General features: G+C 34.2%; 1 protein-coding gene across 6 annotated transcripts in view; it reads left to right on the top strand.

Annotated features, from left to right (window-relative positions):
* Positions 1-24,669, top strand: part of Cad99C (cadherin-99C) — a 154,356-nt gene that overhangs the window by 126,051 nt on the left and 3,636 nt on the right. For 4 of the 6 annotated variants that reach the window (XR_010851560.1, XR_010851559.1, XM_067095856.1 and 1 more), the window contains exons 15-31: positions 2,433-2,573; positions 2,697-2,852; positions 3,630-3,758; positions 4,576-4,776; positions 5,989-6,141; positions 6,287-6,448; positions 8,439-8,555; positions 9,045-9,294; positions 11,357-11,505; positions 11,811-11,948; positions 13,663-13,884; positions 14,429-14,537; positions 16,350-16,500; positions 16,636-16,745; positions 16,925-17,057; positions 19,773-19,881; positions 22,020-22,134. Coding sequence is in view for 3 of the 6 variants with exons in the window: in XM_067095856.1 (XP_066951957.1) it covers positions 2,433-2,573; positions 2,697-2,852; positions 3,630-3,758; positions 4,576-4,776; positions 5,989-6,141; positions 6,287-6,448; positions 8,439-8,555; positions 9,045-9,294; positions 11,357-11,505; positions 11,811-11,948; positions 13,663-13,884; positions 14,429-14,537; positions 16,350-16,500; positions 16,636-16,745; positions 16,925-17,057; positions 19,773-19,881; positions 22,020-22,134 (2,545 nt within the window). In the remaining 3 variants the exon portion in view is untranslated. Of the gene's footprint in view, positions 1-2,432; positions 2,574-2,696; positions 2,853-3,629; positions 3,759-4,575; positions 4,777-5,988; positions 6,142-6,286; positions 6,449-8,438; positions 8,556-9,044; positions 9,295-11,356; positions 11,506-11,810; positions 11,949-13,662; positions 13,885-14,428; positions 14,538-16,349; positions 16,501-16,635; positions 16,746-16,920; positions 17,058-19,772; positions 19,882-22,019; positions 22,135-24,669 lie in introns of all 6 variants that reach the window. The other 2 variants (XR_010851561.1, XM_067095857.1) reach the window with 1 other exon arrangement.

The following is a 24,669-nucleotide window of genomic DNA, read 5'->3' as shown; positions in this document are numbered from 1 at the left end:
ATAATTTCCAAAAGGTGAGTACATCGTTAACTTTCTTCAGAAATATTTCCTTCAAAGAAGTCTTCCAGTGTATGGAGTTTATTAGAGACAGTATTCATGAACTGGTGAAGGTGCAGTAATCTTGCAGCCAGACCCAACATAATTAGATAAGTCACAGTAGAACCACAATGGATAATACATTTATAAGTTTTGTCTTTCCTGTCCTTTATTGCCAGACCCAAATGGGTTTCTGGAATAAAGAAACTGTTTATAACCTGTTACTTTACCGTTAATAAAAAATTCCTGAAACACTGTTGACATGAGAGTGGTGGTCATGCTGAGATATTGCTGGGGAAGGTGCAATAATCCCACAGCCAGACCCAACATAATTAGGTAAGCCACCTTTGAACCACAAGAATAATCCAGTACATATATTGGCTCATTTGTTGTTTCCTGTCCTTTACAGTACAGTATTGCCAACCCTATGGGTATCTAGAATAAAGAAAATGGTTAATAACCTGTGACTATACCTCAAATCAAAAATTAATCTTGGTTGTTGGGATTTATTTATTAGGAGCTAACCCATTTCGTCACCTGTCAGTTTCTTTAGCAAGCTCCTCTGAGGATGAACAGTGGCTACACTATAAAAAAACAGGTTTTGATGTAGGAAAAACCTATTTTTGGTAGCTGCTGTGAGTCCTCAAACCCACCCACTTTCCTGATGAAAAGGCATGGGACTGGAGTGAACAGACCTGGCGTATAATGAAGATGGTGCTGACATATGTTGTTACATCTGTGTGAGTAAGACAAAGAGCCTAGGTAATCATTGTAGGACAGGAGATAGAGCCCTCCTGTCCTGAGTCCTTTATATTCTATCACTGTGTCAATAAGCACTATTCTGGCTGAGGCAAACTGTAAGAGAATTCTTTGTACTTGGTTGGTCTGTCTTATGGAGCCCTGGGGGACCATGAGAGTGTAACTCCTTTGAGGACTCACAGCAGCTACCAAAAACAGGTTTTTCCTATGTCAAAACCTGTTTTTTAAATACCTATGCTTCTTTCACAAATCATTGCCTTAAAAGGCTTCATGCTTCATTTAGAAGATTCAAACCGAGTCATATATTTTTGTTAGTTAATAGTGTGTATGTAAAAAACGTGAAGCCTGTTTTAAAAGTTTCTTTTGTGTATTTAAGTGTGCCTTTTTAATTCTTCTCTTTCTTCCACTGAGAAAAATATCTGCATGCAATGACAATGGCCTGAAATGAATATCAACTCTGTAATTTGTGATAGATGCTCATGAAGTATTGATGAAACAGGCTGCACAATTTTGTTGTCTTCCTGTTTTATAATTTATAAAAGTACATTTCTGGTTAATAATCTAGGGAAACATTCAGTTTAATAAATCGGAAAACAGTACATACAGTATTTGCATATGTATAAATTCATTAACACTTTCATACACATGGTCTTACTGGATGCCTAATGTATATGTCAAATATTGCTTGCTTTGCCATCCACCATAAACTACATTTTGCATAATGCACAAACATCGCTTGGATGATATTTAAATGCACTTGCACAATAAACCATTCAAGTACAGTATATTGTTAGTGTTTTTTTATGTTAGTTTTTTCTTACTCTTGTGTTTCCAATCTTTTCCCCTTCATTTGGTGATATTTGATAGGTTAGCACCTTGGTTATTAATTATTATATTTTGACATTAACATAATTTTTCTAGGTCACAGGTCACTTTAAAAATATTTTTCATTAAGTCTCAGTAATTACTGTACTGTATTTAGTTGTAGTCTTCAGAATCTGAGGCTATGCGTGGAAGGTGTATAGTTTTACTTATTTTATCTTGACCTCTTTTTCAATGTCACAGTAATTTTGTAAATATTTAATTTGTCTTTGAGTTTAAAGAAACTTGATGGGGAGGTACCCTTGGGTTTTGTGAATATATTTCCTCTATTTTTTTACTCTGACCTGTTTTCAAGAACACAGGTCAATTTAAAGGTAAGACAGGTATCTTGGAAAATGGTGAGTATTTTCTTCCTGGCAACAATATAAATGGTTCTTATTATACATAGAGTTGGCAGCTATTGACTCATGGGTTTTTTTTAAAGAACTCATGTATATTTAAAGGCTTATGTATACCAAGAAACCAAGGCCTTATATGCATAGATTTATGAAAATTGTTCTTCAAAGGAAACGTTTGATTTTGTCTGTGGTTGTTTATGTTTCTATTGGGACAGTGTTATATGTTGCACCTAAGAGGCACAAATATTTGGACATGTTAGCTGTATGTCTTCCATGAATAAGCAACATCTCTGGTGAAAATAAAGGTCTTGACTTGTGTGCTTGGATATTTTCCTTTTTTTAACCTAAATGATCTTCAGGCAGGCATTTATGTTTTTGGGCATTTTAAAAAAATGTTTTTTTTTTTATTTTTTGCAGGCCATAGACCCAGAAGGAGATCAAGCTCGGTTCTCTTTAGTTAGTGGCAATGAACTCCGTCACTTTGATATAGGAGAAACTTCAGGGATGCTCCGTCTTGTTGATAAGTTAGACAGAGAAAGTTTAGATGCATACTCATTGGTTAGTGAAATTATTCTCTTTTAAAAGTATATTCTGTTATCTGCTTATATTGTATTATTCTGTCTTCTAATTAATCATAATGTTATTAAATTTTGTGTTTCTGTTTGGAATATCCATTTGTAGGTTGTGAAAGCAGAAGATCCAGAGGGCTTGGCAAACACAGCTACAGTTAGTATAACAGTTGGAGATATCAATGACCAAAGCCCAGAATTTTTAGGTCTTCCCTATTCGTTTAGAGTGAATGAAGGGCAAGAAAATGCTGTGGTTGGTACTGTAAAGGTCAGTATTGCCTGTATATAAATTTAAGTAATCATGTTAGTTCTCTATTATATGTTAGGCATGGATAAATAATTTCATCCTGTTACCTTAATCTCATCATTTCATTGACTATAAACTGTTACCCAGTTTCCTCTTTGGCCTTCCTAGGTCAGTATTTGGACTCTGTCTTCTGCTCATTCTTCCTTTACAAAATGATGCAACCTTTGTTATTTTGATCCACCAACTTTTAGGTCATCCCTGAACTCTGAGTGACCCATCTTCCTAAAGTTGGTTTGAAGTAGAGTCAGTTTAGGTACAGAAACACCTTGCATAATGACTTCAGCCCAGTCGAAGAATTAATATCTAAATCACTTGCCTCTTTGATTTAGTAGATATTTGGCTGTAAGGTAATGCTTTGTGGTCATACAAATACAAACAAAAATTGTGTTTTGTAGATTGAGAAATTTGTCTTGAACTGAAACTATTTTTCTCCTCTTATTGGGGGTAGATGCATCATTGTTTTGTATATTCTTAAAGTAAAAATTCTTCGTATTTTTAAAAGTTACAACTCCTAAGTTAAATGAGAATTGATGATAAAATTTTAGAGATTACAGTAACTGCATTATCATTTGATTTTATGTAAAGATACAAACTGTTATGATTTTTTTTGTAATTATACATAAATCTACAGAAATTTTCCTTTATGTACAATTTGATGTGCAGTCTTAAAGTACTGTACTTGGAGTTGGGCTTGTCAGTTATGATAAACTCTTGACTCTTGTTGTGAAATATTTTTAGGCTGAGGATGGTGACCAGGGAGTACGCGGTGAAGTTTTCTATTATGTTCCTGAAGATTCTCCATTCACTATTGCAAGTGATACAGGGGAAATAAGAACTAAGCAGGCTCTTAACTATGAGAAGGAGCAGGTATGTTGAATGTAATACTGTACTATGTTATTGTACTGCATATTTGTAGTCTTTAAACCTTATAAGTTAGTGCTTGAGTACATCTCAGTAATGCATATTAACTGCAATGAGATAACAGATTTTTTTTTATAAATGCTCCTTTAGATTAGTGCCAGGCACCTGGTCCAGCTGTTAGGCTAATATCTATATGTATTTTACACACTTCTTATCTAATGAGTCTAATTCATTGGTATTAAATGCTTTATCTATCTGTTGCATGTTTGAATGGCAGTATAAATGATTTTTTATTATAAATTTGCTGAGAGTAGATGGATTACAACACTTATCATTTTCACTGTTTTCCCCAATGTGTCATTGCTGTTTCAGTTTGTTTTTACAGATTGAGTACAATTTAGCTAATTGTAGTCTGTGTCATTTGGAATATTTGGGGTGCCCCTGCTCAGCAGAAGAACTATAGGTACAGAGAAGCAAGAAAGCTGGTAGCAAGTTTCTTTTTTTGGGAGAAAAATTTTCATCTGAATTATATTTTCTTTTGCATATGAATCAGGTAGACATCCAGATTTTCAGGGTATTTGTGCAGTGAAGAAGCTGGCTAAATAAACAGTACTGTACCCCTGTTTACAAAGGAAGGGTTGCTGTACAGTGAGAAGAAAAATTCATAGTTCTTGGTGTCAGGCAGATCACAAAGTTTCAGCCTCTCTGGTTTCATTCAGTTAAACAACTGAGAAGGTTAATGTTTTCTCAACATTATATTTCATCGCAGTTTATTGATGGTATGTTCCTGAAAGGATATTGATAACTTTTACATTTTTATCAGGTACACTATTTAGTTGTAACAGCTAAAGATGGTGCAACTGATCCTCACATAGCTACAGCTACAGTAACAGTTCTTGTGAGTGATGTTGGAGATGAACCACCGGTCTTTTCTCAGCAAGTCTATGAAGCCTCTGTTGCTGAAAATGTACCTGATGCACTGCTAGCCATAGTTTCTGCAACTGATCCAGATACCATACCAGAAGTAAGGAAAATAAGTTCCCAGTATGTTGATATTTTCACACTATTCCTTTAGTGGTTAGTTTTATCCTTCAGTTTGAAACTCATTCACAACTATGAAGTTGTTTTCCTGCTTCAGTTATTTGCAAAGGCTGTTGCCAGTGAAAAATGCATTACAGTACAATACTGTATTTGTTTTTTATTTTTTAAATATAGAAATGACCTGAAGTCAGAACCCATCTGCTGCCTGTTCCTTATTGAATTTATCTCCTCAAGTTGAAACTTGGCTCCACAGAACGGCCAAACTGCATTTAACTTTAAATATAGAACACAGTAGCTCTTGGGTTGGTTGTCTGTTTTGTACATTTTACATATGTTAGTACCTTTTCCTGTGATCATCTGTCCATGAGTTATCACCCAATTGTTTTGGCAGTTGCTTCAAGTATTACTATTAGAACAACTGATGATGCTGTGGAGTCAAATTCCATTTTGCTTTTCAGGCTGTCAGCTCTTTTAGTACATCACTGAACGAAGCCTTGACATATAGTGCTGCTTTGTTACCTCCCCATCCTTGTTATTCTTTATCTAATTCCAGATCCTGTATTAAATTTATTGGTGTTTTTCTTTTTATCAATGCAACCCTGTTTATTGACTACCCTTTATTTCAGTTTCTCTTAATTGATACTATTCATTTTAACTTTGTTGTATTGATTGTGATTATTAGGGCATATTGATGACTGATGCTTTCTCAGTGATTACTTTGATCTTTTTTTATATTCATAGACTAGAATGTTCCATATCTCCTTTATTGTCAGTTACATGGGGTATTGTCTTTGAAGTATGCATAAATTGTTCTTGTTATTTATAATTTGCCATAAATTTCATATTGTGTCTTGCCTTAGGTCTCCACTTTAAAAAATGGCAGTTATTTAACCACTTATTGGTAGATTACAGAAGACAGTTGCCTGATGATAAAAAGTGCCTTAAGATGATACTTAAGGAGTGGAGTGGTGTTACTAATAAAGTCAGCCTTACTTTAATAAAAAAATACTGTAATGTTCTGTATGTCTTTCAAGTTTGCATACTTACACAAGAGATCACCAAATGATAATTATTTTTAAAACCCAAAATTTGATTGTTGCAGTGCTACCAAAATTTTTGGTGATAATTCTTGTTTTGTGGGCATAATTCATGAAAATTCCTAGTTGCTCTTCTGAATCATTCATATCTTTTTCAGATCACTTATGTTCTGGTGAATGGCAGTTCCCTGTTGTTCAATATAGATCCAGAGAGTGGTCGTGTTACTACAGCCCGTGGTTTAGACTATGAAGTACAGTCACAGCACACTATCGTTATTGGAACCCTTGAAAATCCAAGTGGTGGTCCTCAGGTAAATTGAGTAACAGAAGTAATCATGAACACATTTTCTGTGAATTTGTTATGGCTATTTTTTAGTGATAGTAAAATGAAAGACACGATTATTAATACTGTTTATGCAAAGGTTCTGTTTTAATAATTTTCTTTTGAAATTTTAGGCAACTTGTTCTGTTCTAGTAACAGTAGAAGATGCTAATGACAACCCTCCAGTATTCAACGATCAGTTACTGTCTTTTACAATACCTGACGCAAAACCACCAGGATCACTAATTGCTACTGTCACTGCTGTAGATAGTGATGGTACCCAGCCTAACAATGTGGTAAGTGTACTGCTTTACATTCATTAACTGTATGTGATATTATTTTATATTCTTAAAATTCTTTGTTAGAGACAGAGAAGTAGTCTACAAAATCTATCACACATGCACAAAAAAAGCTTATGGTAAATTGTCAGACACACTTTTCTTAGTAGCATTAGCAAGATGCTGTACTATCCTCCTGAGATCAAAGTCTCTGACCAAAAATATACCAAAATGCCTTCTAGACCTTTTAAGTCAAAGGAGTCCTTCAAGATATGATCAACATATCTCAGAGAAGTACATTAACTAACTTTGGGTCTAGGTCCGAAAATCACTACTGTACTGTACAGTATTAGATTCCAAATGAGCGAACAAACTCTTGTTACTGTTTCTAACTTCATAGGAATCTGTAATATATAATTGTAATGATAATCTTTGCAAAGTAGCAGCTGATGAATAAATGATGTCCTCTGGTCACATCAGTACAATATAGTGATATCAAAATAGTGAGGCAGATAAATTGACATTTGAAATCCCATGAAGAAGGTCCCCAGAATATGGCTGCAGTATTAGACAGACAGACAGAAAAGTAAAGTTTTTAGTGGTTGGTAAGGAAAAGCTGAAATTTTAGCCATAAGGTCAGTTGTAAGAATACTTAAAGAACTCAATTCTTGGAAGGCACTATGATCTTTTAGAGAGTGGGCAAAAACTAACTCATTTCGAAGTCAGAAGAAACAACTATTTTATTTTAAAAAGACAAAGAAGTCTAAGTAAGAGATAAAAGACTCTTTAAAAGATATGCTATGATTTGTGATTAGGACTCTCAAGACTCTTCCTGCTCAAGTGTTGAAAAACCCTTCCAATTCACTGTGATAAGTCATGAAGATGCAAGACCAAAGAAAGGTTTGGCTGATATATCATGTCAAAAACAAGTTAGATAACTACTAAGTAACTTCCACTCCACTTTCTGTAGAACAAACTCCACTTACTGGGTCTAGAAGACATCTAATCACCTGTATGTCTCTAAATGTATTCCCATCCATTCCAGTAGAAATTAGAATTTTCAGAATCTGGTAGGAAGATGGAATTATGGTTGGTGGAGGAGGTTAGTTTTTTGGGAGCTTCTTGGAGAAAATCTGTCAGAAGAGATGGTTGACAAAGAGCCCTCACTGTAGGAGAAATGAATTACTAAGGTTAAATTCACTATCTTGATCATGCCTTATGTTTGGAATGCAGAGATTTCAAGATTTTTGGTCTATTTAGGCTAATTTTGAGAGCATGACTCATGCTTACAGTACACCCAAGGTTGGTCATAAAGAGAGTAAGCCAGTTGGTGCCTCCTTGCAGCCATTTGGCTTTGTGTTAAATTGACGTTGAAATCATTGTAGGAGAACTCAGGTCACATGTTGAATCCCTGTGCAGCTCCATTGTTTCTTCATGGAGCAAACTTTAGGATGACCTCAATCTTTAAAAATTGTGAGGGCTCTTAGTAAAGTATCAATTGCATGAAAATATGCAACAAACATCTAGGCAAAACGCAAAGCTAGTTTGTTTCACAAATCTTAAGCACTTCATTTCTGATTAAAAAGAAAATTTTTGCTGGCCACCAGCACCTGGAAAGCACCATGCACATCCTGAATTTGCAGGCAGCAACAACTTTCTGTAGATGTTTAGAATTAATGAATTACATAAATATTTTCTTTAATCTCTGAAGCACTTAATCATTTTATTGTAATCTTATTACTCTCTTCTCTAGTTGCAGTAATGTTTAATTTTTGCTTGATCTGTTATTACTGGTTATTATTGTTTACATGATTTTAAAGTATCTTCTTTTTTTTAAAATCTGACTCTCGGTCCTTTAGATACCAACATACACAGTATTAATGAATCCAACTATATGGTTTTATGGAAGAAGTCAGTATTACATTCAAGTCATATTTGGTATATTTTGTCATTATTGTTTTTATATACTAGTGTTTCTCTGGATTACTAATTGGATTTATATTTGTAGGTTGAGTATGAATTGACTGGTTTTGATAATGCACTTGAATACTTTGAAGTTAATAAAGAATCAGGTGATATCACCATAAAAGCTGATCTCCAAGCCGAACCAGAATCTGATTTCACAGTGAGTATATATTTTGTTAATCAAAGTCTTGACATTTACTTTCTTTAAAACTGGTCATCTTTAAATGTTTTTCCAAGAATATTTTACATTTTGCTGAGTGTGCTGAGGTTTTTAGTGATATGTCTAGAGGAGTTTGTGTAACCCAGTTTACTAAAAAATTTCATTCTTTATGCTAAGCACTGGTGTTTGAATGACTGTTTAGGTGCATTAATAAGTTTACATACTATATTTTTTCAGTCATTTTGTTATAAGAGATGATAATGTAGGACATTGCTAACCATATTCTAGAGTATAGATGGCTGATATGAAGTCACTTCATGAATAGTGAGGTATTCTTTGTGAAAATAATGAATATTAATGATATACTTTTTAGGCATTGTTGTTCATTTATAACTTGAGTTATTAAATATAAAGACAAGGATGAATGTTGATTCTTTGACATTAATCTATTTGTATAACTAATTCATTCATTTATCTGTTACATTTCAGTTACAATTAGTAGCACGGGATGGTGGTGAACCGCAGCTTGAAACTACATCAACAATTTCAATATTTGTTGAACGTCCAGTTCCAGAAGAAACAAGTGAAGAGTTATATGCTGCATTTTCCAGTGACAAATTCACTGCTGCAGTTTCTGAAGAGCTGGAAGTAGGCATGCTTGTTAAAAAGTTGACAGTCCTCAACAAGCCAGATATTCAGAGACATCTACGCTGTGAAATCACAGAAGGCAATGACTTAGGTAGGGTATGAAGCTGTTAAGGAAAGAGAATATATAACTAAAGGATGATTGCACATTAAGCTTGCTAAAACCATACAGGTAAGTCATGCTCCCAACTTTATTTTAGGGTGTGTCGTAGAAAGAAGGCAATGATATTGCTCTTTCTGAAGCTAGTTAGATCATTACATGCTGAGCAAATGGCAAACAAGAGACAGTTTACCAAAATGTCCTCCTCTAAAGTTAAAGAAATGATGGCTATCCTTGTTTAGGATTTCTGTTGTATTGTTCAGAGAAATTTTCTGAAAATCCTGCAGTTTATGATATTAAAGAAACCTAGAAAGAAATCACATAAGGTATCAACAGTCAGCATGGGTGAGAATATTGAAGAAAGAAATTAAATTTTAAAAATGAATTTTGTTTATGCAAACAAGAGAACAGTTTAACATGGCTTTCTGCTAGGGTTTGCATTGATGTTTGCATACAGAATATTGTGTTAGCAAAAATGATGATCCTGCTACATAAGATAGTAAGAGAACCCTTTTGGTATGAGTAAGACCGTACATCTCTCATGTAGCTCCACATACATGAAGCTTTGCAACAGGAAAGAGGCATCAATGCCCTAGCACAGGGAAGGGGAAATGGGACTTCAGCATATGGCAGTAGTTTGTATGTATAAAATATAATTTTCATGTAACCTAAGATTTCTCAGTTGTTGTGTGTTCATGTTATACAAAATTTTACCTTGCTAAGTTTAGCCTAGGAGCTGACAGATTTGGCAAAAAAAAATTATTGTTGGCTGTCTGGGAAGCTTATGTACTGAGGAAGGTAATGGGCCATAATGAATGATAATGTTAGGATAGGTGGAAAGAAAAGGTCAGCTGGTTACCATTTTTTTTAGTACAGTATGGGGTATGTGATAATGACCATGCATCTGTCAGAATTGTTTGGTAGCTATGGAAGCTAGAAGGAAGACTTTTAATGATAGATAAGCCCATTAGAGACATGCTCATTCAGGAGGAAAAAGCATATGAGGGTATTCTTTCATACTTATAGTTTTGGAGGAAACTCGTTCTAATGATTTCATAGGATCCAGTCCATATTTCAGAAGAACATTGGGATAGAACTTTTATATAGCCATCAGTGGCAGACAGTGAAAAAATCTTTGACTGCAAAGGAAGATTGTAGGATAGAGCAATGATAGTAGCAAAATCTTGACCAATTTGTCTCATACAGCTTAAGATTACAGGGATTGTTAGGGGTGGAGGGGTATCTTCCAGCCAAATCAAACAGGCTTTTTTTTTTTTTTTTTTTTTGAAGGCATAATGGGGACTTAGGTGTAAAGGTTGAGGGTCTTTAGTTTTTGGTGAAGTAGGTTGATATAAAGTTGTCAAAAGAAATTAAGCCACAAAGAGAAAGTCCTAAAGAGACATGAGTTTTGTTATTTGGAGGTTTTAGTCCTCAAACCATGCTTGCTAGGGCCTGATTGGAACAATGAGCCAGTATTGAGATTTTTTTATTGCCTTATTTAACATGGATCATGAGACTAAACCTAGAAAGAGTGAAATGTTCCAAGTCATTTCAGTAGTTTATAATGGCATGTACCTTCCATGCTGCTGGTTATGGGGAGAGCAGTAATAATTGAGAGATTTTTCGTTAAATGACATTTCAAACAGGTCCACATGAGGAAGTTCTCAAATGGATCCTCTTGCAAAAGAGACATATTATTTACTAACACAGGATAGCCCCCTAGAATTCTACAAAGGCACAACCTGAAATGGTTCCAAAATAAGCAAACTATCCCCACCATCTGCCCAAAGGAGAATATTAAAAGCTGAATTGCAGAGCTTGGGGCTGAGTTGCTCCTCAAGTTCCTTAGGTAAGAAGTTGTTGTCATGTTAGGCATCATGGTAACTATGTAACTTGAGATCTAAACATGGAAGGCTGTCAGACTCAAAAAGCAGCTGATCTTTCGTTTGACTTGGGAATGGAACTGAAGACTACAAATGTTGGGTCCTTGAAATGGTATCAGTTGCCAAAAATTTTCAAAATGTTAGTTCATTAATATGGATTAAATGTTTTACAGGAATATTTGAAATGTATGTCACTGCTGAGAGGCACTGTGCTATAAAGCTTAAAACACCTCTTGACTATGAGTCCAGAAGCAACTATTCTTTGACTGTTTTGTTAAAGTCTCCATCAGCCCCATCAAATATAACAAATAGAGTTGCAAAGGTAAGCATTGTATACTTATGACAACAGTAACTTGTTGGTAGCTGGGAGTTCTTTGTATATCAGTTGACCTTACCATATTACATGCCAATAAGGAAAGTAGTGCAGCTTCCCAGATTGTTGTTAATATTTGTAGAAAACCTTAGATAATGTAAAAGACTTTATGAAAGTTGTAGAAAATATATGTGATATGAATTTTGAAAAATAAGACACTAGATCCATCAGTGGGATAAAGAGAATTGCAGATGTCTCTTAGAGAAGTACATTGTTGCTGGATTTAATCATTCTTAATTTTACCGTTTAAACAGGTAGAGATCAGTGTGACAGATGCAAATGACAACAAGCCAGAAATATTTGCTGATTCCCCATACAATAATCGTACTCATGGATATTTTGCCTTTATATCTGAGGATTCTCCTGTTAATACACCAGTAATAAGGTTCAAGGTGAGTTTTCACTTTATCCCTGTCCAGTAGCCCATCTACTTGCTGTAAATATCAACACTATGTTAGTGATTGATCATCATTTCCAAAAGAGCATAGACACATTCAGATCCATCACCTCCCTTTGTATGGAAAAGGACCACTCACCAGTTAAGGAGTTGCAGGCTGTTGGGCCATTTTTCTTTTTGTAAAGAAAGTAGGCAGTTAAAGGATTTGTGTTGTACCTGGAATATCTAAACATCTAATTATGAGGCTTTGTTATTCAATGTACAATTCTTCAATAACTATTATTCATTGACTGACTTGACTTTGTTCCTAAAGTGAGACTTTGAGTCTTGAAGCATTAGGGTTTTAGTACATTATGTTGGCCAGTCCCTGAAGGTCATTCTTTACTTAACCCCCTTATAAACTGAGTTACTAATGATGTATTCGGTTGCTAAACTGGGCTGCCAAATAAAATTTTTTGACTACAAGAAAAATATTTCTATCACTGATGCTGTGCTGCATAGCATACATTGCAGTGTTTTTGAGAAGTTTATTTCTTGAGTTTTCTGGTGGTTTACAATCACATGCAATCTGAACTCCTGAAGGAAAGCTGAACTCTTGAACCCTTGAATGGTCATTGTTTGTTGTCATGTGGTGGTTAAAAGACAGAACACCCTTCAGATGATTTTGTCACAGAATCCTGTTAACCTTCAACCTTGAACATAATTCTAACAGTTATTTATTGCAAAAGTCTTCTTATCTGGACAAATGGTTCTCTGAGATGCTATTACCCCATCTTACTTGATTAAAATGTTAAGAGATATATAGCAGCAGCTTTGTTTTTATATTGCATTTTTTTTTTTTTAAATAAAACCTGGCTGTAAAGCCTTTTGAATGTTTTTTGTGCTTCATCTTTTACCAGATCAAAATTTTCCAAACTTGTATTAATTTCAGCTAATATGGTGTTCATTTCAATGATGATAATATCTAAAATATGTTTTTGTCGCTGGTTAGGTATTTTCTCTTCAAAGAGTTTTTTTAGTGTGTATTATGCTGGTATTTTTAAATACGTATTTTCTTTTTTCCCATAGTCAACTCATTACTTATGGATGGCATCTGCATATTTTAAGGATAATGTTTGTGAAACATTTAATTTTCATACATTTTAATGTTTATGGATAAAAAGTTAGTTTAATTGTATCCTGTTCCATACCTATTTTTAGCAAAAACTTTGTTTCAAAAGACTCATTGCCTTTGTTATGCATATGAATTATTTTTTAAAAATTATTTTCAGTTAAGGTGTAGTGGATTTATGATATTCAGGTGAATGTTTTAGGGGGATTGTTGCTTTTTTCATGTTTTCCTAAACTGTGAGTTGTCTTGTGAATGACTGTTTTGTCCTAGTAATATGTTCTTGTGTATCTCCCATGGTATTGTATTTACAGTTACTGTGATCTTTTCCTAAAATGAGAAATTTGTTATTTTAGTCAAGAATAGGTTAGTACCCAATCAGTAATAAAGGTGTATTTTAGTGTTATTCAACAAAGGTTTAGAAGTTGCTTTATAAAATTTTCATAAGGTCTTGGGCATTACAATGGGAGAATTTGGTCTTTGGAGGCAAGTTCTTCAGTGTTAGGCATTTAAAAATAATTTGACCTGGTATTGTGGAAGCATTGCATCTGAATATTTAACTGTGTCAGTGAGAGGTTAATATAAGTTGAGTTTTTCACAGGCAGAGGACAAGGACTCTTTCAGTAACACGATTCACTATGAACTGGTTCCAGAGAGTAATCGTGGGGGTTATTTTCGAATTGATTCTACTGGTCGCATCAAAACAGATCGGAAACTAACAGGAGTCCCCTCAGAGCTGCTTCCATTCAATTTGACTGTTATAGCCAAGGATAACCCTCACAACAGCTCTTCTGTTCCACTCACAACATCAGCCTCAGTTACTGTAAGTCTTCAGTGACCAGGTATTTCATGTTTCAGAAGTAGACCTTACATTCAGTGGTGTTAAGAAATTTAAGAGGTAGTATTTGTTTCATGTTCAAAGCTCATTGACTCACTTAGAGTGTTATTTAGACTAAAAATTTATTTGAGATGCACTGTTTCTCCTTTTCTGTAATATTTTGTTTGTTTTATTTTTCTCACATTCAATTATCAGCAACATACAGGAAAATACCTGTACTTTAAATATCTACTTATTGAATATAAATACAGTAATGTGAATCTAGACAATGAAAAATTTAGTGTATGTATATTTTTATAAACTGAGAAAACCCTCATAAAATCTGTTTTAAAAAATATGAAAATTTTGTCAAATTGCATATTGTTTATGGATTTTTATAGCAAACAGATCTTTCATCGCTGTATATAATTATAAAACATATTGTAATTTGTAATATAAAACATATTGTGATATAGTAATAGATTTTTAATAAACAATATATTGTGATGTTGGAAACTTGTTGTGCAATTAATATTGCATTCAATTTCAGGTCAATGTGGTCGGAGAAAATCATCACATAGTGTTAGTCATTGATGAGTCTCCTGAAAAAGTAAAGGGCATACAAGAAGATCTTGCAAAAGTTATTGAGGAAGATTCAAGTAGGTTTTTTCTTTAAAAAAAATTTTTTTACTTATATTTTTTTTAACTTCTGTTCAGAAAAAAACAAATCATTAGCTGGTTGTCTAATAATCATTTAGAACTACTAAACCCATTCCTAGGACCATATAAAATAGTGATGGTCTTAAGTAAGAAAAAAAGATTCATTTCATTCATGAACTTCTTAACCATACTTTTGATGGAGAAACAAATCCACAGTTATGTATATGTACATGTATTTAAAGATAAATCTGTACAGAAAGCTTTTGGAAAACTGTTCAAACAGTTTCCCAAAAGCTTTCTGTACAGTATACATAACAGTGGATTTGTTTCTCCATTTCAAGACTCGTGCTACTGTGAGTATTTTTTAATACTTTTGATCTTTGTAATCTGTACTAGAGTACACATACTGTCCAACATAATGATTAAATAAGAAGGAAGGTTGCAGTATATTGACTTATATTGTACTTTTATCATACAAAAACAATGATTACATAAGAAAGAAGGTAGCAGTATATTGACTTCTACTGTACTTTTATTATACAAAAACAATCTGCCTAAGAAAAGTTTGATTTATGTGAGCTGTCTAGTCTAACATTCCACATTTATTGCTGATTTTAGAAAACGTTAATGCACTTAATCACATCTGGGAATTTTGAGTATCATTACAGTTTGTTAATTAATATAATTACGTACTGGATATATGATTTTGTACTGGATATTTTGTTGTGTACATGATGTTCCATGTTTGTGAACTGGTAAACAGTTGCTTAGTAGAATGTTCTAGATATAAAGAGTAATCCATTTCTGCTCTGCTTCATATGATTATTAGTTACTTATTTTCTCTGATTTACCTTTGCTTAAGGTGGTGAGGTCAGTGTAAAAGTTTGAAAAATCTTGTATCTCACTGTTATATCAGAAACTATGATAATCAGAGATCTCTTGAACAGATATTCCCCATTCACAGTTTCATAGAGCAACTTTTCTTATTAAACCTTTAAAACCCAATCATGCTTACAGGCATCTCTTCATCTTTTATTTTTTATTTCAGAAACCAACATTTTTTTAAAAATGTGATTTATAAATGCATTTATAAGCCATACTAGTCTGCAATGATTTCTTGCAAGCTCATTTACATTAAGTAATATTGATATAAAATGGTATCTGTTTGTCAGAACAAATACATTTGAAATTTAGTTACTTTTAATTCTATTCTGATGCATAGAAGCCATAAAATTCACAATTTTTCGTGAAGCTGTTAGGATCATTACTTCTAAGTTCTCCCACCTCTTCTAATATGTGCTGTGCAGAACATATTATTTATCATGAACTAAATTTTTTCTTAGAAGTGTGTAGTGTTTTTTACTGGACACTTACACTGTGCACATATACTTTATGTACCAGTAAGTTTTTGAATAGTGTAAATATACTCTAGGATAGTAGTATTTTCTTAAGGTTTATTAATAAACTTTCTAGAATATTATTTATTGAAATTTATTTCTCCAGTGGTGATTCCATTGTACTATTACTGTATATTCAAATCTAGTATTAGTGTAACACATTCTCCTAAGTTGTTTGACCTATTAATAATGCTACATAGCATTTGCAAAAAGTATTGGAGACTAACTTTATTTTCTATTAAAGTTATAGCTCATTATTACAGAAATATTCATTGCTATCATGCTTACAGTACTGTACCTGAAATATACTGAAATGTACATGTACTTCACTAGGCAGTTGACTTATGAATTTGGTCTATAGTGGTATGACATTATGGGTTTACTTCTTATCACATCTAATTTATTTTACTTCAGATCATATCATTAAGATTGAGAGAATAGAACCTCGCAAATACATTGGAAATGGGACCATTGAAAGGGATGATGGAGCAACAGATGTATGGTTCATTGCAGCTGATTCCAACTCTGGTCGGTTAATAGACTGGAAACAATCAGATTTAGGGGAGTAAGTATCTGTGTTCCACTTTTCAAATATTGCATGTTTATAATGAATTGATGACTGGTTCCTCGGGAGTTGTCAATGACTTCCTGTGGAGATGTAAAGGTTTATTATTGATTTACCCACCATGGATTCTTGCAGGCTCTTCAGTAATAGTTCTAGTGAGAGTGCAAGTGTTGTGAATCTAATAAATGAAAAGCTCGGCCTCCAAGCAACAGATATTCGATCTCCAGTTTTGCTCCAGCCTGTGAGTAACCTTTTCTTTATGTATACCCTGCATTTGCATAGGACCCTTGTTATTAGAAACTATAAAATTATACTAGCGATAGTATAATTTTATTGATTATACACTGTACTTCTCAAAGTGATAAAGTAGGACATATTGTTAAAATTCCCTTCCATTATTGACTGAATATGTTTTTTCAGGTAGTGGAAACTGTTGCTCCTCCAGTCCGACCTGTAGTCACTTTAGAAGCTTTTCAGATAGGACTCATTGTCCTTGCTGGCATCATTGTGGTTTTAGGGATTATTGGCATTTGTTACATTTGCTTCCAATGGAAAAGGTAGGCATTGCACTTCTTTGACTATACTTTTGTACAAAAATATCTTTATCTAGTGAAAGTATTGTAATATCATACTAATTATGATTCACTGTAACTTAAGCAGAAAATTTTGTAAATTACAATTTTATGTACAGGTTTTTCTTTGCACATGTACATAAATATATTCCTACATATTTAGGATAATCTTATAATTTCTTGCTACAGTGTATTTTGTTTAGGATATCATTGTCATGAGTAAATTTAGATGTTAGTGTATGTCAGACATGGCTTGTTACTAATTTGTTGATTACCCTTCATGTCAGACTAGAATAGATATGCATGTGCATATTTGCTGTTTAATCAACTTTGCTGCACAATTTTATCTCGGCAGTACAGTAGATCTCAGTGTTGAGTTCAGTGGGATTGGTGTGACAGCTTCATACCTATACCAGGTTGGTCCCAGATGGGAATCAGAAAAAGAAATTTTAATGCTGAATGTTGAACCAGGCCTCAGAGAAAGTCTTAGGCCACCTCTTGAAAGAAGGAAGCTTGTAGTTAAAGAAAATTGAAGAACAGAGGAAAATTCTAAAGCTTGGGAGCCGAGAAAAGAAATATACTGAAGATTGTTGATTTAACAATTGAAGATTGTTGTTCCATACAGTAAGTGTGAGAAATTGTTGCCTGGCAGATTTTATGGGGGTCCCTGCATCCCTTAAAGTCATTGGTAAGTCCTTTGCATTAGAAATCATTTACATACCCTAAGATGTGACTTCTCTTTGGATGATGAATGACAGCCAGGATAGAAAACTTGTTACCTTCTGCTGTGCTTTGGGATTCTAGTGTCTTGTCAGTTAGAATGACAGTTATGTTAAGTCTTCATTTCATTGGCTTCTCAGGCTTCAGAATCATTACCACTCAAACCAGGTTTATTACAAGTCTCAAATCAATTATTTCAGTATTGTTGAATTGATGGGGGCTTTGCCCATGACAGCCCTTCCTATTTGCAGTTTATTATTGAAATTTGATGTGCTAAATATGACAAAAACTACTGACTGGAATTCATTCTCAAGATTTTGACCCTATGATTACTGCTTTGTCAGCAAATGAGCTTTATTAGTGAGGTGTATGGTTTAGGTAGGATTGTAAGATAAGACTCATCAGTAGCTAGTATGCTAAGCTGAAAGTTAAGACCCTGGTAATTTAAGTGTAGTTGTGCAATGAGCTACATAGTTGATGTGAGTATGAAGAGTACATTTCAATCTTATAATACACAGGGGATGAGGACTGTCCTCTAACTGAATTGTGGGCAGAATTTTTTGAAGTTGCCGCTTCAACCAGGTTGCACCCTCTCAGGAACTGGTGCCATGAACTCCAGACAGATAAGAATGGATTGAAATAGGTGCCATTTTTAGAATACCATTGCAAGGTCAGAGTAGAAAAGGAGGATGTTTTAGGATGTCTCCCTATTATATCATTCCTCAACGACTTCAGAAGCATGGCTTTTTCATGGATCACAGATACTCAAAAGGCTACTAGCAAGACCCCACAATTTTAAATGCATCATCCTTTCCCATTGTCAGCCTTGGGCTTGGAGATTATTCACCCCAATTAACTTGTGAAAATGATGTGTCTAGTTCCATTGGAGTACAGTCACCACCCTACTTAAGAATTTATGTTGCAAACATGCAGAGGTATGAACAGACAGGGTCACAAGTTGCTCTGTGTGCATATTCTGCTAGTATGAATTTTTGCAAAGAACAGAACATGAGGAATAAGAAGAACCTGTTCCTTTAACCCCTTCCCTGATTATCCTGAGTATTCTCGTGATTAACTACCATGTATTCTTCTTACAATCACGAGAATACTCATAAAATATTCCTACTTATTTTTATCTTCCCAATTTAACTTGTTCTTTGGTGAATTCCCATTTTCCATATTTCCTCTCCCCATAGGAAATGTTTCGTATGTATTCTTGTCAATAGATGGCGTAGTGCATTGTTTACTTTGTTAACTTCCAATGTCAGATGCTGCTCGTGCAAAACTCTCTCCAAGTTCATAACTTTCAAAGAATGGAAAAATAACTAAATTTTGAATGTTGTGTGAATCAAAATTTTATTTTCTTTTTACCTTTCTAACACCCAAAGTAATTATTTATAATACTGCATGATTTAAAAATACAGTGAAAATATAGTCTATGACTCCCGGGTTAACTCAGGAATGTAAACATACAAAAAATTATGCACTAATTAAAAACCAACTTACAAACAATTCAAGACACAAACGGCTGTCCAGAACGTAATTCGTTCATAAGTCAGGTAGTGACTGTGATCTTAATACATTTTCATGGTGATTTGTAATGGAATGTCACTTGCACTTCCAGATGGTGACATTCCAACTTGCTGTTTATGGAGTTGATTTTATCATTAATGGCAGTAACAATTTTGGCACTATATCATAATAGTGAATAGAATTAATTGTGATCTTTAATTATTATAAATGATTTCTGCAACACAGATACTCTGCATTGCAAATATTGTAATCCATTTTATTATATTTTATTTTAATATCTTTCAGATGAACATATAATGTTTTCAGAGTGGGTTGGTAACATGATGTAGCTTTTCTATCGTAAGGTACAGGTATATTACAGTTCCTAGACCCTTAAAAGATAATAATATTGCCCTTCTACATTGTTCAGCAAAACCAGCTTCATTTTGCTTTTGCATATTTTTGCAGGTATGTCAGACATCGAGATGAGGCTAGCAAAGCTGTGGTGGTAGTAGCTCCACCTTATGAAAGAGTTGGATCTATCATAGAACCAGCAGCAAAGGAATATGAAGTGCAGGTATGTAAAGATTTGCAGTGATACATTGCAATACACATATTTTGCTAAATATATTTTAGCCAAATTTGTTAAAATTAGCAAATTTTGCTCTTTAATATTAAGGATTTTTAAGAACTTTTAAAAGTAATCTGAATTTGCCACCTGAAAATTGCAATTGTTGCCTTGCATTTCTGGCTAGAGTACTGTATCAGATTCTTATTGATCACAAATGCTGTTTGTTTTTCCAGTGTTGGACTAGTTCTACATCTTGCACCTCCAAACTATGACCTCTTAACGTACCACAGGGTCATTTAGATGGCTAGCAGATGGTTTAAACCTTTTTAGATTGGCAGAGTATTCCCTGTTTGGCATTATTTATGCCACTCTTACTAGTGTTGTGCTAATTTTAAAAATTCCTCTGCCTCCTATGTTTTCAATACAACCTTTTTACTCAAGCTCAACACTGTAGTATGTAGTGTTGAGTAGGCTTCATTGTCATGGGTAAGAAACTTTTCTGGTCATGGGTGAAAAATAATTTCCCTTTACCAAGCTGCCTCCACTCTCTCCTCTTCACTCATAAGTAACAGATTTTTTGACAATCCTATTGTTTGTTCTGATGTTCACCTTACTTATAAGAGCTTCCCTGTTACAGCCTCCTTTTTTGACACCATAGCTTTCCATGCTATCTTTAACTCAATAGTTTTTAATTTTAGTTATTTATACTCACTGTTATCTTTTATGGCACCCCATTTTTTTCTTTACATACAAATGTTTTCTCTTTCTTATAAATGTCCATGTGTTCCCTGACTATGCAAGGAAACTCATACACAGGATGCAGATAAACAATTGACTTAGTTAGTGGGGTCAAACCCATTTAAATGTAGCCTTTGGGCCAAATGGTAGCTAAAGATAATCCATTGCCAACATGATTGAAAACTGCATGGTGTTGATGTAAGTAATGTCTGGACAATTGGCTGTTAGTGCACTTTGAGAGGTTTCTGAACCATTTGTAAGAAACTTTTTCAGATAAACCATTTGTAAGGCAAACCAAATAAGAACTGGTGATTCATTGTCCATGTGGTTAAAGACTGTGTGGTGGTAATATGAGTGATAATATGGGCACTGTTGTGAAAGCGTTTTGTAATAGACTGCTGAGCATGGTGGCTAAAACTGGGATTGGCAGTGAGGTTGGGAAGCTTACAACTGCACTGATCAGTACACATTTAATGTGGGCCACTTCCTTTGCAAAGTGATCTCTGCTTGATATACAGTATACTTTTAGTCACACAGTCTCTGGAATTTCTAATCCAGTAGATGCTGCTGTATTAATTGTGTAATTTTGACCCATAAAGTTTGGTTGGAAATTTCACAATTAAGTCTAAAATTCAGTGAACTAAAGATGCCAAGGCAGCTAATCTTCCTCCTGTTTGTTACTTAGTGCATTGTAAGGCCTATCTAGATTACTTCTTGTTTGGGCCATAACTCTTCCTGCCCTCCAAATTGAGACAACTCCCCCTCCAACTTTGGCCAGTTCACCGACTTCTGCGTTAGACCACACTGAGCTAGACGTTACTACCAGTATATTGCAATGTCAACTTTGAGGAGCCCTGCATCCTTGAGTATTTTGGCCATATGATCAGTTGAGGCACATTTTTTCTTATCTAAATGTGTCATTTTCATTGGACATTTGCTCTTAACTCCAATTGCCTTCTTGCCCATGCAGATTTCACCTCTAAAGAGGTGTCAGACAAATTCACAAATTATTTTTGAATAATTTTTTGTTTCATTGGTACAAACTCTTGCTATAAATAAAGGTCTTGTCTCCTTCCCTTCTGATTGGTCATTAACACATCAGTTGGAGGGTTGAGCTTCTTACAGAACAGGTTGTGCAAGAGATTGGGAATATAACTTACATAAAGGGCATCTGTCAGCCCATGAACCTTTAAATGAATAAAATGTTTGTAAGTTCTTAGTTGACCATCTCTGTATTAAAAAGATAGGTAAGGTGTTGTTTACATCTATAATAAATATTTTTTTCATTATTTTGATGCTTAAGTCTCCGTAATTCTTTGTGTTCAGCCTAATATATTTCTGTTTTTTGTACAGGTCTTAATTTATGTATTATTGTTTATTGTACAGTTTCCTATTACCTTTTACAGGTTCTTCATATGAGTGTTCCTATGGATGATGACTCTGTACAAGATTTACCTATAGATATACGTCCTTCACATCATTTTTCAATGGATAATGTGTCATATATAACAAAACAACAATGTGAGTCAATAAGATGATTTGTATGTGTTGAAAATGTTTATTTTGTATTAGGAAGTGATGGACATTGTGTAGTATGATTTTGATTGATAAATTTAATAAAAATAGTTGTCTTAACTTTTCACTGTAGAATTCTTGCTAAGAATTTAGACAGTGTTGAGCCACCATAAACCCATTCCATATAATTAGCCCATAATAATGGGTTTAGCTGTGCTCCACATACAGATTGTAGGTTCTCCAGAAGATAGCAGGGTCACTTTGTGTGTGTTTTTTACTGTGCACTACTCATTGAATTCCAGATTGCCTAAAGTTTATCGCATTAAGCTCCAAATTAATTTAAGTCATTCATTCATTTCCTTTTCACAGGTATGATAGTAGAAACTTGCTGATATTCTTTGCTAGGTAGATGTCTTTGCTGCTAGTGACAGGATTTTCACAGTATGGCAGGTAGATAGCAAGATGTAATATTATACAGTATGTACTTTTTCTTGCATATTTGATAAAACAGCATTGCCTTTCTTTAGATATTATTAGGTTTTCCAGTATTTTAGGGGGTTTATGTTTTGGCATTTCGGGTTGTGTTAGCAAGTTTACCAGGTAATGAATATTAACTATTTAGCTTGACTAGGCAGTTTTATATAAGGTTTCTGGGTTTCAAAGACTTGTCTGTGACTCATGTGGCATCTCTGACCATAGGAAGAATGTTTTGATAATCTTACTCCACTGATGGACATCCCAGTGAAACTGATTGGCTTAAAAAGGGTTCTCATCACTTTCTTGCTGATTCCACTAAAATCTAGAGATTTTAGTTACAGGATTTGGCAGAAACAGCCAAAGCTATCATCAAGCCTTTCAGAGTTCTGCACTCAACTTCTACCAAGCAAAATGGAGCTAGTTTTTTGTTGGTGCAGTGAAAAGGAAATCCTGTTAATGTCATCATTCTTCTTCTCCTAGCTGATTTTTTTATTTTTGAGATGTCAAAACAAGCAGTCTTGGTTCTTAAAGGGTGTAGGTCTACTCTATCAGGCTTTTGAGCTACATAGCCTTCATGTGACTACTGAAGATTGAAGGGACTGTAGGCAGTTGTGCCAGACCATCTGAAACACTGGATCATTGTCCTGTCTTCAACCAGTAGATTGGCATGTCAGGAATTTGTGTGATGCTTGAAGTCTCTTTGTTAACCCTTAAAGGACAGGCTAAATATATATATTAAACACACCCCCAGACCATGCAGACTTTAAGGTTGGTCAATTTAAAAAAAAATGCATCAATGGAAAAAAATGCAAATCAATGGAAAGAAAAATTTGTACAAATGCAGGAAGTTTAAAGTGACTACAGTATTTACAACCTTGTGTGGGGCCTCTTATACTAGACACTTGTAAAAATATGCTAATTTTACCAAGTTATACATGTTTTTTCTAATAATTTATTTTATTTCATTTTGTAAAATTATAATTACAGCTCACACAATATCATAACAGATAAGAACTAAAATCAGTAACAAATTCTAAGTATATTTGTTGTAAAATATTTACAAGATTTGCAGTAACTTTTTTGTGAGGTATACATGTTTTTTCTAATATTTCTTTGCACTTTTCTTTGCAAAATTACAATTATAGCTGACATACTATCATAAAAGATAAGAACTAAAACCAACAGCAATCCCTGGGTATATTTATGAACAAATAAATAAAAAGACGTCATGGGATATAGAGGGCAATACACTCTCCCCATCAAGTCAAGGCACACTGATCACCCTGTGTCCTATGCTGAGCTACTACAGTTGCCATAAGTCATTCATGGACCATTGAAGTGCTATGAACATCTTTCACGCTAAATTTATCCAAATCATATGGCACGTAATATTTGTATTCATGTGAGTTAGCCAGTCCATCACTCAAAACCTGTTATAGATCATCATATGAGGATGCCCATCCATTAAAGGTTAAAGTAATGTGTTTATGATAACAGAGGCTAACTTAGGAATAACAAAACAGATCATTAGTGTTAAGGTGGTGCCCTAAAAACAAAAATACAGTGTATCCAAAATGGATCAAAGGATACCAAAAATTACATAGAAATATGGTATGAAGATGTAAAGATTGTCAGCTTACCATTTGTTAAAACTGAAAACTTTGGGAGGAAAATAGCTCAGTTGAACAGTTGTCATTGAGAACTAACTTCTGAGAATAAATGGTACCACTGTATGTACAGGCAGTCTCTGGTTTATGATGGGGGTTCCTTTCCTATGCCACGTCGTAAACTGAAAATTGTTGTAAGCCGAAAAATTGTTGAAAATCGTCAAAAATCCAAAGAAAACCTTACTTTTAATGTTTTTGGTGCATTAAAAATGATGTAAACTACATTTTTATTGAGTTTTCCATAAAAAAAACCTCCATATTTTGATTCTGACGTTTTGGAGCCATATTTCTTCCATCGGATTGGCGTTGTAAGCATCGTATCGTTAACCAGGAAATAATTTCTGATGAATATATTTGAAAAGCGTCATAACCTCAGAACGTTGTAAGCCGGACCCGT

Source organism: Macrobrachium rosenbergii, chromosome 52, assembly GCF_040412425.1.
Source record: "Macrobrachium rosenbergii isolate ZJJX-2024 chromosome 52, ASM4041242v1, whole genome shotgun sequence".
Classification (NCBI taxonomy): domain Eukaryota; kingdom Metazoa; phylum Arthropoda; class Malacostraca; order Decapoda; family Palaemonidae; genus Macrobrachium; species Macrobrachium rosenbergii.
This window is presented reverse-complemented; position numbering and strand designations above follow the sequence as displayed.